This window comes from Hydractinia symbiolongicarpus, chromosome 6 (assembly GCF_029227915.1).
Source record: "Hydractinia symbiolongicarpus strain clone_291-10 chromosome 6, HSymV2.1, whole genome shotgun sequence".
Classification (NCBI taxonomy): domain Eukaryota; kingdom Metazoa; phylum Cnidaria; class Hydrozoa; order Anthoathecata; family Hydractiniidae; genus Hydractinia; species Hydractinia symbiolongicarpus.
Genome location: NC_079880.1, coordinates 24,000,787 through 24,018,430, shown reverse-complemented (window position 1 = coordinate 24,018,430; position 17,644 = coordinate 24,000,787). Strand labels below are relative to the sequence as shown.

Sequence of the window (17,644 nt, the reverse complement as noted above, 5' to 3'; positions counted from 1 at the left end):
TCTCAGCGACAAAACGAGATGCGAACTAAGGAACAAACTTCAGGATGTACATGCAGTTATAATTGATGAAATATCGATGGTTTCAAATACTAAAGATGCCAGATATCTTGCAGGGAAAACAATTTTGTTGTTTGGGGATTTATATCAGCTACCTCCTGTAAGAGCTCATTGAATATTTGATGCTTATAAAGGTTCTAACGAAATTCTGAATATCGATTTATTGTGGCGTAAGTTTCAGTTTGTGGAACTGACTGAAGTTATGAGACAACGAGGAGACTCACCCTTCATAGATTTGCTATATAGAGTTAGAATAGGTGAAATAACAAATGATGATGAAAAATTTTTGAAGTCTAGATTCATTTCTACAGACAATGTTGACTTTCCTCATGATGCGTTGCACTTATTTGCTGAAAATGCACCCAGCAAACTACACAATGATACAAGACTTGAAAATAATGAAAACCATTTCCTTTCAATTGCAGCTATAGATGAACTACCGAAAGAGAAAATAGCACTAAATGCCTTACAGAGAGCTTTAAATAAAAGCCAAACCGAAACTGGGGGATTAGCTTGTATTTTCGATATCAAGGTTGGTGCTAGAGTTATGCTTACTTCTAATATCGATATCGAAGATAGACTTATAAATGGACAGAAAGAGTTCAGATGAGCTAAGAAGCAGGCTAAGTCTCCGTAGAATTAAAGATGTTATCCAGATAAGAAGATTGAATTGGCTGGGGCACTTGGAAAGAATGGAGGAGGATAATTGGGTAAGAAAGTGTAGAGACTTGATAGTTCCTGGGGCAAAGCCCAGAGGCAGACCGAGAAAGACTTGGCAGGAGGTTATAAGGACAGACTTGATACACAGGAAGTTGAGTTTAGATCTAACACAGTCTAGATCAGATTGGAAGAGATCATTAATATACCCCGTTCAACCCATGCTAGCATGGAAAACGAACGTTAAGCCGAGAATGATGATGATGATGATGATGAATTACCCACTAAACACAAGACGTCTTAAAGACGTCATTTAGAGACCAGTGGAGACGTTTCCTACTCGTCTAAAAGCGTAACGCCGAAAGACGTCTTTAAAAGACAGGACAAAGACGTATTTTAAAGACGTCTTAAAGACGTCTCAAAGACGTCTTGGTAGCTACCAAAACGTTTTTAAAACGTCTTAAAGACGTCTCAAATACGTCCTCGTAGCTTCCAAAACGTTTTTAAGACGTCTTAAAGACGTCCTTGCCATAACATATTTAAGTTTTCCTCTTTCAAATGTTATACTGCTAGTAGACCTTACAATTTTGTGATCTTTAGTAAATTTTTATTCTGGACAAGGGCGTCAAAAATGAACAAAGAAAAAGTTTAATAAAACATGGTTAAAAAATTTGTTAGCAAATTTATATTTATATACAAATTTATAATTTACATGAACATTTCTACAATTTATATTTCTATAAACATTTATGAACAATTTGATATTAAAAATGTAATATAACAGCAAATATACAACGCAAGGAAATTACATATGTAAAAAATGTAATTAAAAAACGCAGAATGACAGTGATGAACATTTAGACCGTTGGGAAGATAAATATTCGTACAACTCAATGTCTCATAGACGGAAAAGATTTTTATGGTTTTGATTGATATTTACGGTTTTTATTTTTCCTAATTGGATTAAAAAGGTTTTGCTGTCTTTATTACTAATTAATTAGATGTCTCCGGCAACACTTCAACGTTGTTAGGAACACTGTCATTTTTTTGCGTCCACCACCACCAGACCTGTCGGGGGCCTGTTTAAATGCAACAGACATGGTGGTTTGCACATCTGATGCGGTGGCATTTTTGAAGTTGTTCAAAACAGCTTCTAAAATAGTAAAATGAATTTCAGTACACCGCTGAAGCTATTTGCGTACATACTTACTAAAACTTCAGGGCGGGATTAAAAAAAATTGCTTTTCCTCTAATTAGAATGAAACTAAAAGAAACCAACTTGTTAACATACTCAAAAGTAATTTCACTAAAATTCATATCAAATAAAACTGGGTTAAAATAATTCTAAGCAGGAAGTTTTAAAATAAGATTATATACTCACTTTCAATTAATAGAAGAAGATTGGAAAAATCCTTAAACTTCTTCTTTCCCCTTACTAAAGATGGCAGCGACGAAGACGGACGTGTCGAGAGTAGCTTTCTACGGATTTATTTTGATATTTTTACATCTTTCTCTTTTGGTGAGAAAACCAAGTTTCTGTAGACCGGATGGAGTGAGTGTTACAATCGCTAAAGATGGAAGGTATATAGAACCAAAAGAAACTTTTATTTACTCAAGCATATTTGTCTCATCATCACCTAAATTTTACTTTCGTATACGGAGAAAAAGTTTGCTTCTCTTATTGATGTTAATTTGTGGAGATATTGAGAGTTGCCCAGGACCGGCATTAGATGAAATACTGAACTCCCGTGGAATCAAGTTAATACACCAAAACATTAGAGGATTATTTTATAACCGAGAAAATTTACAAGCACTTTTTTCAACCGAAAATACTATCATAACCTTATCAGAAACTCACATAAAATCCGACAGTTGTTATGACAATGAAGGTGAAGGAGGTGGAGTAGCGATATATATTTCTGATGATTTAAAGTGGAAACGACGAGCAGATCTAGAAAAGGACAACGTAGAGTGCATATGGATTGAGGTCATCATTTTTAAAGGAAAAAATTTTCTTGTAGGGTGTATATATCGACCCCCTGATTCATCAAACTACTTACCAAAAGATTTTAACAAGTTTTTCAAGGACATGTTAATCAAAGTGAATACTCTCTCCATGGAAACGTTTCTCTTGGGTGACATAAACGCGAATTACAACGTTAAATCTTCTAATAAAGAACTAAAAGAGATAATTACGTCTCAGGGATTTTATCAAATAGTTGAAAAAGCAACACGAATTACAGCTGAAACCAAACGCTAATCGATGTTATATTGACCAACAAAAGATAAAATGTAAAAGTTACGGACGTCATCCCATTAAGTTTGAGCGAGCACGATTGTGTTTTATGTGTCAGAAAAATTAATCATAATAAAATTTCACATCGCACTATCAAATGCAGAAATTATGCGAAATACAACCACGAAGATTTTCAGGAAGACCTACGATCACGTGACTGGTCCCGTTTTTATATGATCACAAATGTTAATGCGGCTTGGCTTTACTTTAAACAGATTATTTTTCCGATATTAGATAAACACGCTCCAATCATTGAAAAACGGGTGAAAGGTAAACGTTGCCCTTGGTTACCAAATGACATCAAGAAAGACATGAACACTCGAGACCAGCTTCTCCGTAAAGCGAGAAAATCCAACAAGGGATCTGACTGGTCTGCATATAAAACATTAAAAAATCGTTGTAACAACAGAATAAAATATGCTAGACAGAAGTATCATAGTGATTTACTTTCTGAGAATTGTAGAAATCCTGCAAAATTCTGGAAGTGTTTAAAAGAAATCCTACCTCCGAAAAATCCGAAAAAATCACAACAAACTACGTCAAACGATAGTTCCAGAAACACTGCAAGAGCAAAAAGTTTTTGTTATTACTATTCTACTGTTGCAGAAAAACTCAAACAAGCTGCATTTCCATTGCAAAATTTCATCTGGAAGAAACCTAAGCAGTACGACCGCAGAACTGACAAAACCTTTAAGTTTGAATACGTTAGCAAACTGTTTGTAGAAAGAGAATTACAATCGTTGAAACGTAAAAAAGCTGCTGGATGGGATAATCTGCCACCGGGTATTTTGAAAGATGCAGCGACAGTTCTGTCAGGCCCCCTTGCGCATATCATTAATCTATCGCTACAAACTGCTCCGGTCCCAACAGAATGGGAAATTGCCAAAGTAACTCCAATTTACAAAGGAGGCGACACAAAAGATTGTGGTAATTTCCGCCCAATATCTGTATTACCTGTTCTGTCCAAAATACTGGAAAAAGCTGTACACAAACAACTTATCGATTATCTGGAAAATCACAAGCTTTTATCAGAACACCAGTTTGGATACAGAAGACGCAGATCCACAGAGCTCGCAACAATTTTACTAGCTGATAGTATCCGTAAAGAAGTTGATAATGGTAACCTAGTCGGTGTGCTGTATATCGATCTTTCAAAAGCATTCGATACGCTCAACCATCCAGCTCTTCTAGAAAAGTTATCATCATATGGTATAAATTGTACAACTCACGAATGGTTTAGTGACTACCTTTTTAATAGAAAACAAATGTGTGTAGTTGAAAATTCCAAATCTGACTTGATGAGTGTGACATGTGGAGTGCCTCAGGGGTCAATACTAGGACCGTTACTCTTTCTGGTGTATTTCAATGACTTCAATGAATGTCTACAAAATTCAATCGACATCGAATTTGCTGACGACACAGTCATATACATAGCGGGAGCAAACAAATGTATTATTGAAAATCTATTAAACAACGACTTGAAAAATGTATCTTCGTATTTTGAAGAAGATGGTCTTGTCATCAACCTGAAAAAAGGCAAGTCAGAGTCAATGTTATTCGGTACATCTAAAAAACTGACCAAATGGGGAGATGAATTGTCATTGTACTACAACGAAACACCTATTCCAGCCACCAAAGAATACAAGTACCTAGGAACAATCCTCGACAACACCTTATCACTGAACAGCAATTTCAATCGAATGTACAGAAAAACCTGTGGCAAACTACGTTTGATGAACTCCATCTCGAAGATGTTGACACCATTAGCTAAACTGAAGGCATACACGGGAATGGTGTTACCTTGCATTACGTATAATTGTGCTGTTAATCTGAATTTAAATCGCACGCAACTGAACAAGCTGCAAAGTATCGATAGACTTACAGCAAAAATAGTGGTAGAGAAACAACCTACGGTGATCCACGAAATACATAAACATGCAGTGATACTGGTGAAAAAATGTCTGACAAATGAAATTTGTGAAAGTTATACTGATTATTTTAAGATCCACACACACGGAAGAGCAACCAGAAATAGCGGATTTCTGCTCCACGTTCCTGTTACTAAGCTGAAGTTCGCTACGTCTGGTTTTTTCTTCATGGGAGTGAAATTATACAATTCCTTGCCTATAAAAATAAGGCAAGAGGAGAGTTTTTTGGTTTTTAAGAAACTTGTTTCCGAGCACTATCATGCTTGACCAACCTCGTTTCCAGGATCTACACTATTATTCTTCGAAACGAGGTCAGTGCTTGCATTGTAATTTTTGTCTGTAATAGACATACTTTACATTACTTTCCAGGAGTCTTCTTTTAGTGGCCTATGTTCATCACGTTGGCAAATGTTTCTTGAACATATGGTACTTGGTGGCTCGTTTGTTTGCCTTACCACGCTGGTGACATCTCTTTACGTAGTGTTTTCGTCGAACCGTCTCTTTTTATTTCAAATTTTTGTCATGCTTTTTACCAACGATCTTTTCATTTTATTTTATTGTATAATATATTTAACTAATTTTAATTGATTATTCTTACATTTTAGCTTTTAAACAGGACGCATATTAATAGCAATATTTTTATATTGAAGTGCACATCCTGTATAAATATTCTTAAATAATAATAATAATAATAATAATAATTGCCCATTCATGTTATATCGGGACATACACCCGTTAGTCATAACTCTAAAATCAGAAATCAAAGCCTTAATTATTGTAAACATACGAGAACATTTACAAGACATCACACTTACATAAGCAAAAAGAAGACGAAAAGGCGATACAGACAATTAAATTAGTCTAAAAAACTAGAGAATAATGTTCATAACTCGACTTTGCCTATGAATCAGGCATTTCAGGGAAAGTTTACCCACCTTCGCATTACATTACGCGTGTTGTCTTTATAATTGATACCGCCAATTCTTGATAACTGTTGAAGCTATAGAGCAAAAAATACACACATAATAATTAGTTTATATGGATATGATTGCAAGGAAATTCGTTCAATTTATCTTTAATAACTCTTATTTAATTCTTTTTTATTCAAAATACTGTCTAAACAATATATTTTTATTCATTTTTTGTATTTAGAACAATTGAACATACAACTATAAATGACAACAACATTACCATGCTCTTGTTCGAGGAAGCATCTCCCAGCTTCACCTCTAGCGACGACAGCTCCTCGTGTGTGTCGCATATTCTGCATTCTTCTTCTATATCTATTTCCTGCTCCCCGACTAACTTCTTTAGCATGTCTCGCATCTCAGTTAGGATGGAAAGAGTCTTGTATTGGAATTCTATAGAGATCAAATAGATAGAAATAAAAATCTAGCTTACTCTTTGTGCACGTTTAAAAGATTAAGCATGTCTTTTTCATTTCAACAAGTTAACACTTTTACTCCTTAAAAATATAAAAGTTAAAAATTATCGCATTGTCTCACTTTTTTCGGACAAAGTGTGAACAAGCAGCATCATCTTCAATCTCTATGCATTTACGTTTGCTGGTACTGCTAATTGGAGTACCACTACTTCTCTCTTTAGATCTGACTTTCGAAGGAACTATAGGTAAAGTAAATGCATGATCGTTAAAAAACTACTAAAAACTCAAAACAACTATATTAAATACGCTCACCATCTATCTCCTTACTGTTCATCGCAATAACAGGAGAGGTATTTGGATTTTGAACTATAAAAAAGTAAAATAATTTCGTTGGTTACATAATTTTGTATTGACGTATTTAATAACACAGGAACGGAAACAATCTCTACGAAACTTAAGATGTATATATGGAAAAAAATGAGTTTCTTCAAAGAAATAGCTTGATATATACTTACAATATGTGTTATGCGCCACAGCTTTGAGACTTGCAGGGACGACTTCTGGTAGAGCTTGATTTTGAACTGGATAAGAAGTTATAATTAGCTAAAGCTTATAAATGTGTGCATGTATTCAGGAGCAACAACTGTCTCGATTTTTTTTTAAATATTTAGATTCGCACAAACAGTTTCTATTAAAATTACCAAAAAATATACGTTCTAATCTGAGTAACTTTGTTTCATGAAGCTGGTACATACTTACAATTCAAAGATTTTAAACTTGTAGGTGTGGATTTCTTAGCTGAAAAAAAATGTCTGTGTTCTGAAGGTATATATCGTCCTATTTGTAGTCAAAATATTAAAATAGCAGCATTATACTTACAATGTATATTTTTGCAGTCTGTAGATTGCGAAATATAGATTGACCGGCTCAGTGTCTCGGTATCTAAAAATAGGCAATCCTTTATCGTTTATTACTTTTAATAGTATTAATTTTTTTAGTATTATTTTAATTGGATAGTGTATGAATAGTGTAAGCAATGTTATGATAAAACTCAGACATTTTTACCTGATACATCACTTTCATTTCATGTAACATTGAATGCATCACATAATCTTATATCATCCTGTGAAAAAAGATTTAAATATAAGTCAGTGCAAAAATGTTCACAATCAGTATAAAAATACCATCAGCTAGTTTACTTTAACTAGGTTGAAGGTTTTCCAGTTTTCTGCTCCTGCATTGCTCTCAGGGCATTTACTTTTACTGGCCACCTAATTACTCCTTCTGCCGCAAATACCCACGATGATGGTATTGTTGCCTCTTGCTCCATACCGTTTAATTTTTCTACCCACACGCATTTCGTGTATGCCATTTTTAATCTAAAGAGTATTTCAAAACAATAAATAATGAAAGAGAAGGTGGAAATAAAATCTACATTAAAATTATTTTGAACACAGTTTTATAATAATATATCCATGAAGTAATACAGGATGGCTCAATAACATGGCATAAAATTAACATATCATACAAAGGAGCTGTCATACCAACAGGAAAATAGAAAATCTTCTGGTAAAAAGAAAGCTACTAATAAACTGTTTCTGTACAGTACTTATATCCTTAAATGGAACCCAAGGTATAAAATGATGTTGCACTTATGCTATAGAGCTTAAAAAGTTGGTTAACAATTCTTTTTAAATTTTTTAAAGAAAAAAATTATGTTAATCAATTCACCTTTATAAAATCTATGCATTGATAAAATACACATCCATTAACAGAAAATTACTGATGACAGAAAATGTCAAAATTTGCTATTACTTAAATATGACATCATAATTTACGCAACATAATTAAATCTGAAATTCTATAAATAAAAATATCTTGAGAACAAAAAGAGCTTTTAAAAAAATTTAAAAAGATTTGTTAACCAACTTTTTAAGCTCTATAATATAAGTACAACGTCATTTTATACCTCATATATACTCTCATATTTTATAACTAATCGCATTAAAATTAATATCTATAAAATTTAATTTCGTTCAATTTCATGAAGAAGTGGAAACAAGCATTTCCCTCTTCTATCTGGTATGCAAACAAGCTTTCTATCGAAGTCAATACCATCAAGCCATTTTTGACCAATTGACTTGCAATTAGAGCGAAGCAGAAATATGTTAAATATCTTTGAAGGACATGGTTTACTAAAAACATCACCAAATTGATAATATTTGTAAATGTTACACAAGTATCGATTAGCCTTTATCTCCTTCACTGACACAACATTGTTTCTGTTTATGGACCAACCATCCTTATCGTTGCACCCAACTTATTTTTCCTTCTTATTTGAAGGTAATAAAAACTTTTCAGCTTGCCGCTTACAAATTTGAACCAATGGACTTTTTCCCGACCTTACTGCTCTTTTGATGTGCTGCATAAAATTTTCAAATGGGAAGCATGATATTTCATTCAAAGAACATTTGTGGAAAACAACATCTTTATGTAAATGTAACAGACCATGAACATTATAAACACGAAATGTACTACCATATATGCTAAGAAAATTGGATACAAGCAATGAAGAAGATCTTTAGCAAGTGACAGATTGTTTTGACGGAATTCTGCATCTGAATTTAAAAGTATTGATACTGCTACACTCAATAACAAAAAATGTTCATAACTTTTTTCTGGTAAAAGTTTACGCAATACAACAGGACCAGTATACAACAAAAACTGGCGGAACTCTGTTGCTTTCCAGTAATCCAGCTCAACAATTGAACGTGGCTGCCTTGAAAACTCCGAAGGAAGACATCCTTTTAAAGTGATCATGTTTGTTGAAAACTGTTGTTTCAAATTAACAGAAAGCCTTGCCTTGGAACCAAAGGACGATTGGGTAAGGGCCTTCAATAATCTTCTCACAACCCCAAGTGTAACTAAATGCATATATTCCAAGACAAAACCATGAATGCATGAAAACCCTGCATTGATAAGTGAAGAAATTTGTTTTTGATGACTTGGGTAGTATCCAAAATCATTAAATACATCGTCTGAGCGCATGTTTAGTTCTGGAGGAAAGTCATTAAACACAACTCTACCTTCATAAGAACCTTTTATTGTACATCTCTCACAAGAATAGTACCCACTGTGATAAGCTATTCCTTTTAAAAAAGCACGAGCAGGAGCATCGCACATTATTGCCTTCAGAGTGAGATGATGTACTGTAGAATTAACTTCAATACCACTTTTTTTAAAAATCTCCTATTCAGTAAGGAAGTCTTCCAAGAAATCACCAACAGGTTCAGGTTTATTAGCACCGAAATAGAGACCAACAGTAAATATTTCACCGTTATTAAAAGCACACGGAATGGGCCAAACAGACTTTGGGCTTGAATTGTAAAGTGGCAAACCATCAATGTTCAAGGAAAGTTGGATTAAGTCACATTCTCCTGGATTAGAAAGCAAAATTCTTCGAATGTTACTTTCTAAACCGACATACACATAGTCACTACCACATTTCTTTTCAACTTGAATTGATGTTGGAGTATGCAGCAGAGTTCTTGGAGATCCTCATGTCCATGCAATCTTAAAGCTGATAAAAGTTGGTCCACTGACTGATGCGTCCAGCTATTGTCAAGTGCACATTTTGCCAATGATTGAGTTAAACTTGGCTCCTTATTGCACTCCCCATAATTCTGTAACCTGATGTCATCACGAACATCCATATCGGATAGCACGAAATCCTCATTATCTCTACTAGATGCACATTCCACATCTGATGATGTTAATTCATTTATATCAGCGTTGTACGCATCGTCACCATTACCACCACAAATAGCTTTTAGTGATTGAAATCTCGAGGAATTACAAGATATTTCATCTGTTGATAAGGTATCTTTGTCAATATAAGCATTCTTTTTTTCTTTTCCTCCACTTTCGAGCTCGATCAGCCATGGTTCTAGTTAAATCGAAGCAAATTTGAACAAATACATATGGCCTGGCAGTGGGAAAAAACTTGTTTTGGTAACTAATTAATTATACAGACTAGCTAGCTACAGGGTGTGCACAAGGCATGAACACACTAATCATATATATACTAATTTAATTACTAATTTACGGTTGCTTTTTTGTAGTGTATGGTAAGTATTGCTATAATATAGATGAATTCTGTTGTTTACATTCTCAGTGGTAAGCTCCTTCGGCTCTGGTAGGAAAAAAGATAGGGGTTCTAGGTGTAGCAAAGTAATTATCAGTCAATTTCTTCACATGAAAGCATTTCTAGGACTTTAAATGAATTCAAATAAATCAGAAGACATGAATCTGCACTTGATAATAGTTTAAAACCTCAAACGAAAAGCATGTAAACAAATAACGCCACGTTGGAATTCACCTATATTTCCTTTATAGGCATAAAAAGCTTGAAAAGTGTGAAAAAAATTTTTTAGGCTTATCTGTACATCAATTGATTACTATTATATAATTGCAAGTTTTTCCCTCACTCTATTAAGCTACTAAATTTAGTAGCTTAATAGCTACATACCTGCTGTAAAGTGGTCAGAAAAGTAGAAAGAAAATGACAACACAAACGATTCTTACCACACAACCAAGACAAGCAAATTCGAAGAATGACTTTAGTGGGCTGGAAAAACCTTGTTGGTGGCAGCCACACCGCCACACAAACGGTAGCCAGCTAAGCTAGCTTTATGGTTGTGCTTTTTAATTTCCTTGGTAATTTTTATCATTATGTACTTATATTTAACCAAAGTGCCAGACAACGAACGTTTGTTTCAGAATAGCATCCATTCATCAGACAAGCATCTGCCTACCATTTTTATGTTTGTGTATATGAAGAAAAATAAAAGTGTAGACTTACCTTTATGATATTTCTATTGTTTCCCGAAGAGCTCGGCCTTATGTGTTTCAGAAAATCTTGAAAAAAATCCACCGAAAAAATATTTTGAAAAAGGCGCGAACTTTCACGGTACGGGGGTATGAATGTAGAGATGTCAGCAGAAATATTATACACATTCCAAGTAACCCAAAACATAAAGAAGTACAAAAATGTCTTATAATACACCTATTTATTTATTTTGTCATTATAACTAATTCTTTAAAGACTATGATTTAATAATGTAAACTACTATCTGTGCTACCCCATTACATATAACTCTAACTAGTTCCAGGCCATAGTGTAGAGTGGGCTTTAACTCGTCTCGGTGATACGAGTTTCACAATAGATGTCTCGCACTCGTCTCGGAGAAACAGGGTTGCAGTTTTGCAAATTTATAGGAACTGAATTTCTCTTTTCAATGAACACACGCTTTTTTCAGAAAAGTTTTTAGTATCATGTGTTGTTATTCTAAATGTTAATCATTGTTCAGCTTGATTTGTTCTCCAACAAACAAAGACGTCTTTAAGTCGCTTCTTTTGAACGAGATTTTAACTGGTCTTACGGAGATCAAATAAAGACGTCTTTAAGACGTTTCTTTTGAACGAGATATAACTCGTCTTACGGAGACCAAATAAAGACGTTTTTAAGATGTTTCTTTCGAACGAGATTTGACTGGTCTAACGAAGACCAAATAAAGACGTCTTTAAGACGTCTTTTTCTGGTCGAAAGACGTCCGAACGAGCTGGAGACGGGAAAAGACGTCTTTAAGACAATTAGGTTGCTCAAATAAGTACTGAAAATGGAAACGTAACTACGACATATGTTTTGTTTGATGATGCCGATGCAGGTCAAAAAAGAAAAGGAAACAATTGCCTGAGTGTGACAATACAGAAAACGGAGACAAAAATTAAAGTTTTTCCGCGTTTAGCTTTTCCTGTAATCAGAAGAACTCAATTTCCTCTCATGCTAGCGTGGGCCTGTACTGTGCATAAAGTTCATATCAATCACATAAAGAAGCAGTGATGAGTTTTGATCTTGTGAAGCAAGGCAATTTTAATCCAGGACAAATGTACGTAGCATTAAGTAGAGCTACATCTTTGAATGGATTATATTTGTTTGGCAACTTCAACAAAAAAGCAATCAAAGTTGATCATACAGTCACAGAAGAGTATCAGCAGTTAAAAGAGAATTATCAGTTAAAACCACTTGAACTGATATCTTCTAACCTTGACAATTTTGTGATAACAGTCTTCAATACAAGATCATTGAAAAAACATGTGTCTGATATAGCGTCAACTTGCAGCTTGAGGTGGAGGTGATTTACTTTGTATTACAGAAACACAAATCACCTCGGATATAAACTCCCTTGATGGAGACACTGACATAGTGAATGATTTCAGAAACATTTATAATAACCATACCGATAAATAATACAGTTTAGTGTTTTTGTATCGCCATTTGGTAGAAGTTTTGCAGGAATTTCATGTTCCTTAATTTAGTATTATCAGGGTTAGTAATGTTCTTTTTCCGAAAGAAGTTTTAATATCTTACTTCTTACTTATATCTTCACTCATAGACCATATATACATTAAAAAACGCTACTAAGTTCCGTTTCTGTTAACTGAGACGTTCCTATTTTATACTTCTCAGATCATGACGCGTGTATACTTGAGTTATCAATTCAAAGTACAACGTAAAGAAAAATGCTTGACATAAGGAATGAAAAGAAAAGCAGCATTATTCAGGTGACGGCTTACCAGCGCGCATGTTCCAAGATTTGCGAGATCTCGTAAGGAAAAATTAGACTTCGCGGTCAACAAAATAGGCTAAACGCTATAAGCTCGTGTACCGCAGTTTTACAGGTAAATAAACAAGTATAGGCTGAACCACACCACATGCTTGCGTAACAAGCATAAAGTGATGACAAAAAAGAAGTTTCTCTGCGATTCTATTGTAGTCCTGGAAGAAAACGCTATATTAGATCAATGCCTAAATGTTTACTAACTCAGGCCCACCATATAGAAGACTCGAATCAATATTCCAACGAACGGAAAACTGGCGACGAAGATAAACCCTCCTTAAAGTGGATCTGTCAGTATGAATTAGCCTATCCGTAAACCATTTCTCTGCGTTCTCATGGTCTACTTAGTCATGAAGCAAAAGCCCATACGAACTGCGCGCTTTGAATAGGGACTAGGGATGACAACAATAAAAGAGCGAACATCGCATGCTCGATTCACAACTTCTTGAGGATTCTCTACGGAATATTTGACAAGACGTAATAGACCCAGAGAAGTTCGGGTCTGCGAGTAGGCTAGTATAGTATGAAAATGGCATATTTTTATACCACTCTCGGAAAAATGCTGATTTATCAGCACTTCAGCGTGTGATCCTAGTAATTCGTTGCACATTTCCTTCTCAAACATAAAACGTTAATTACATCACACGACAAAAAAAGAAACATTTGAACTTCGTGTTCTCCATCGTGGAATAAATCGATTTTTTTCACGGACTTCTTTATTTGGAGACATTTTCGCGGTTTTTTGGTCTGTTCCGCGAAATTAAATCTCCACGAAAAAAAAGATCCATTAACTAAGCCTCTAAACTAAGGCAGACTGTTACCCAGCCAAAACCAACAATTTTTATTCAAAACATGACTCGCGTTTTTTTGAAATTTAATTGAATCCGCGAAAATCAATCCACGCGAAAATTTTCGAAATCGTCTATCCGCGAAATTAAATCCTGCGAAATGGAAAAATTTCGCACATAGGCACAAACCGCGAAAATTTCTCCCAAAAGAGTATACCAGCGCCAGTTTATTATTTTTGGCTGGAAAGAAGGCTTTCACGAGTATTTTGATCTTCTTGTAAATGAAAACATTGTGATAAAAAGCATCCGATGATAGCATTTTCATTATATATACCGACTTATTCACTTTAATATTCCCAGATCTTTTTTCAAACGCTTTCCAGATTTATGGCAACCATTTAAAAAGCCCTGGATATGAGTACACGTTTTTTATAAGAAAATCTCCAGCCTCGGATAAAATTTTCAAAAAGTCAATTTTCAGAAAAGTGAAGCTGAATTGGCCTAAATTTGAGCTACGGTATTCAATTTTCGTCAGGAAAGGCATACAGTAACTGTGCATATCGAAATAAGCAGTGCTAAAGAAAATATGAAGATAAAAATTAAGAAAATGTCAGCCTAAAAAAGTAAGCACTATCGCAGTATTTGATACTGCCAACGCCTCATTTTGAGAACAAAGGTTCTAAGAGTATGGAGGCTGGAAATAGAGTCTAAATCTCTGTAACGCACGCCTCGGCTGCAATACCATAAACTTATGTTATTATTATTATTATTATTATTAAACATATATTTGGCATCCATAATTTACAAATGGTTCTTCTGCCTACAAAAAAATAAAAACTATAAAAATCTATAAAATCTATAAGATTAGTAAAAAAATATATTGAATCTAAGTGCATAATGAAATAAATGGGCTCACAGAGTACGAAATGGTGCCGGTAGAGTAAGTAGACACATTGAACAAAAAAAAAAAAAAAAAAAAAAAAGAAGAGACTAATTAAAAATAAATAAATAGATGGCACCGATGTAAGGACACACAAAAAAGGTAGAACTATAATGAAAAGATGGGGGGAAATAGGTAGCCTACATGCATAGAGTTATTCACATTATTTGGATAAAAGTTTGCACAAAGCACTATCGTGTAAAAATAATTTGACTTTTTTGATAAATTCTTTATGGTTGACAACGGAACGAATATTGCCAGGAAGATCATTAAACAACGCTGATGAGCAATCCATAAACGTTTTTCGGAATGTGTCGCTTTGTAGTTTATTTTTGTTTTCTGCATCAGATCGCAGGCTTCGACCATTTTTGTACCATTTCAGTGTAAGGTATTCAGGTGAGCATTCGTCATACAACACCTTGTGTGCCAGTTTTAGTATCGATAAATTTACACGCTCTTGCACTGGCAGCCATTTCAGTATTACTAACACATCGTTAGTGGAAGCATATCTCTGAAGAACAAAGCTGGCAGCGACATTTAGAACTCTTTGTAACCTTTTCATTTGATATTGTGGAATATTATTATAGACAAGATTTCCGTAGTCTATCTTTGATAATATCAGTGCTTCAGCGAGATTCTTTCTCACGTGAAAAGGTGCCAAACGTTTCAATCGCTTTAATGTCGAAATCGTAGCGTATGATGATCTAATGATGTTATTCACATGTGTAGACCACGTCATATGTTCATCGAATGTTATGCCCAGTATTTTGAGAGAGGATACCCGCTCAATCTCAGCACCATTACTATGGAATTTGAATAAGTTACTGAAGTTTAAATTGTTTATACAGCTTAACTGGCTTGTCGAGTACATAATTGATTTTGTCTTTATGGAATTAAACATCAGATTGTTTATCTTTGACCATGTTGTTATTTGGTTAATGTCACTTTGAAGCTTTGCTGTTGCGATATCCATTTCTTTTAGTTTGAAGTGTATGTAAAGATTTGTGTCATCTGCGTACTGGATAGAATTACACGACGAATTCAACGATAGGTCAGAGACATAGATGTTGAACAAGATCGGACCAAGAATAGATCCCTGGGGAACACCGTATTTGATCAGCAAGGTGTCCGATTTTTTGTCATCAATTTGCACAAACTGCTGGCGATTTGACAAATAGTTAGAGATCAAATTGATGAATGCAGGAGACATTTGGAGTTTCTTCAACTTATTAATCAGAACGGCATATTTCACAGTATCAAATGCTTTGGAGTAATCTGCTGACACTGATAAAGTTACTTCACCTCTTTGCATAGCCTTCAAAATGTCGTCCTTTAATTTTAAGAGTATCGTGATGCACGAGTGACCTTTGCGAAAACCAGATTGAGTTGAAGCGTAAATGTTATATCTATCAATGAAGTCACAAAGCTGTGATAAAATGACTTTCTCATATACTTTCGACAGTACAGGAAGTATTGATATTGGACGAAAATCTTCTAGTTGTGAAGCACCTGGAACTTTAGGTACCGGACAGATACGTGATTTCTTCCAGCATGTTGGAAATACGTTTGCATCGATGCAGTTATTCAAAATCTTTGTTAGGACTGGCGACAATTGGGCTGCGACTGGTTTTATGAATTTCGCTGGTATGTTATCACCACCAGTAGAGCAATCACTTCTCAATGAATTCAAATGTTTGAGAACATCCTCTTGGGTAGCGTGACGAAGGTCAAATAAATCCATTGCCGGTACAGCCTCATCATTCATGGTGGGAGAAATGTTTAACTCATTTGTATTGCTTAACTTTATTGCAATGGAATTGAAATAATCATTGATGGTATCGGGATTCTGCCTGATTTGTTTGAACTGTGGTTTAATAATAGTTCTTATGGTTTTCCATACTTCCTTTGAACGGTTACTTGATAAAGCCTTTTGATAGAAGGTTCTTCTAGAGTGTTTGATAGCCTTCTTCAATTTATTTCTCGTTTCAACATACTCATGTTTAGCCTCTCTGTCATCACAAGATTTTAATTCACTACGAAGTTCATCAAGTTTCAGTTTCGACGATACAATGGATGGGTCCTTCATCCAGGGAGCTGGTGGTCGTGTAAATTTACACCTTTTCAAAGGAGCATGGCTATTAATGCAGGACAGTATGAGTTCATTCATAACATACAGTTGATCTTCCGGATCATCAAAAGTATCTATCAAGGAAAAAGGAATCTTCTCGATATCAATAATATATTCATCGATGTTCAACTGCTTCTCGTCACGTATAAATTTGTATCGTTTTTCGAATTTATCCTTTTTGATATTCATAACGATATGCGGGGCATCATGGTCAGAAATTTCATCGCACAATAAAACGTTCTCACTAACTACCTTTTCCGGTATATTACTAATAACATGATCAATAAGGGATGTCGATTTTCGGGTTGGTTTTGTAATATGTTGTTTTAGGTCATAAGTCATAAGTGTATCTTGATATAATTCGATTGTGGATTTATCACCTTGTAATAAGTCGATATTGAAGTCACCTGTAATTATGATAATACCGTCCCATTTTGCGGTGATGTGACGCAAAAGAATATCAAATCGTTCTAGCCAATCTTTTTTTTCTCTTTCTATAGAAGATGGCTGATAAAATGTTCCAACTAGATATGAGTAATTTTTATTTCTACCTTTCACTTCGATCCAGACATGTTCGATAGAATTGTCGAGTTTGGTTATGTCGTCTCTAGTTTTGTAAATAAGTTCGTCCTTGATGTACATTCCAACACCACCTCCTCGTTTATCAGTTCTGTTTTTATATTCAAATTGGTATCCTGGAATGTTTACATAATCAATCAATACCTGATTATTTTTTAACCATGTCTCGGACAACGTGATTATGTCAAATTTATGACATTCGAGCAT

General features: G+C 34.6%; 1 protein-coding gene across 1 annotated transcript; it reads right to left on the bottom strand.

The window, feature by feature from the left end:
• Window positions 1–14,893: 14,893 nt before the first annotated feature.
• Window positions 14,894–17,644, bottom strand: LOC130648208 (uncharacterized). The gene has a single exon (XM_057454244.1). The coding sequence runs from the start codon at window positions 17,642–17,644 to the stop codon at window positions 14,894–14,896; it is 2,751 nt and encodes a 916-aa protein (XP_057310227.1).

Excerpts from the sequence above, each read along its gene's own strand:
- LOC130648208 (XM_057454244.1), bottom strand. The coding sequence starts at position 17,644 with ATGCTCGAATGTCATAAATTTGACATAATCACGTTGTCCGAGACATGG.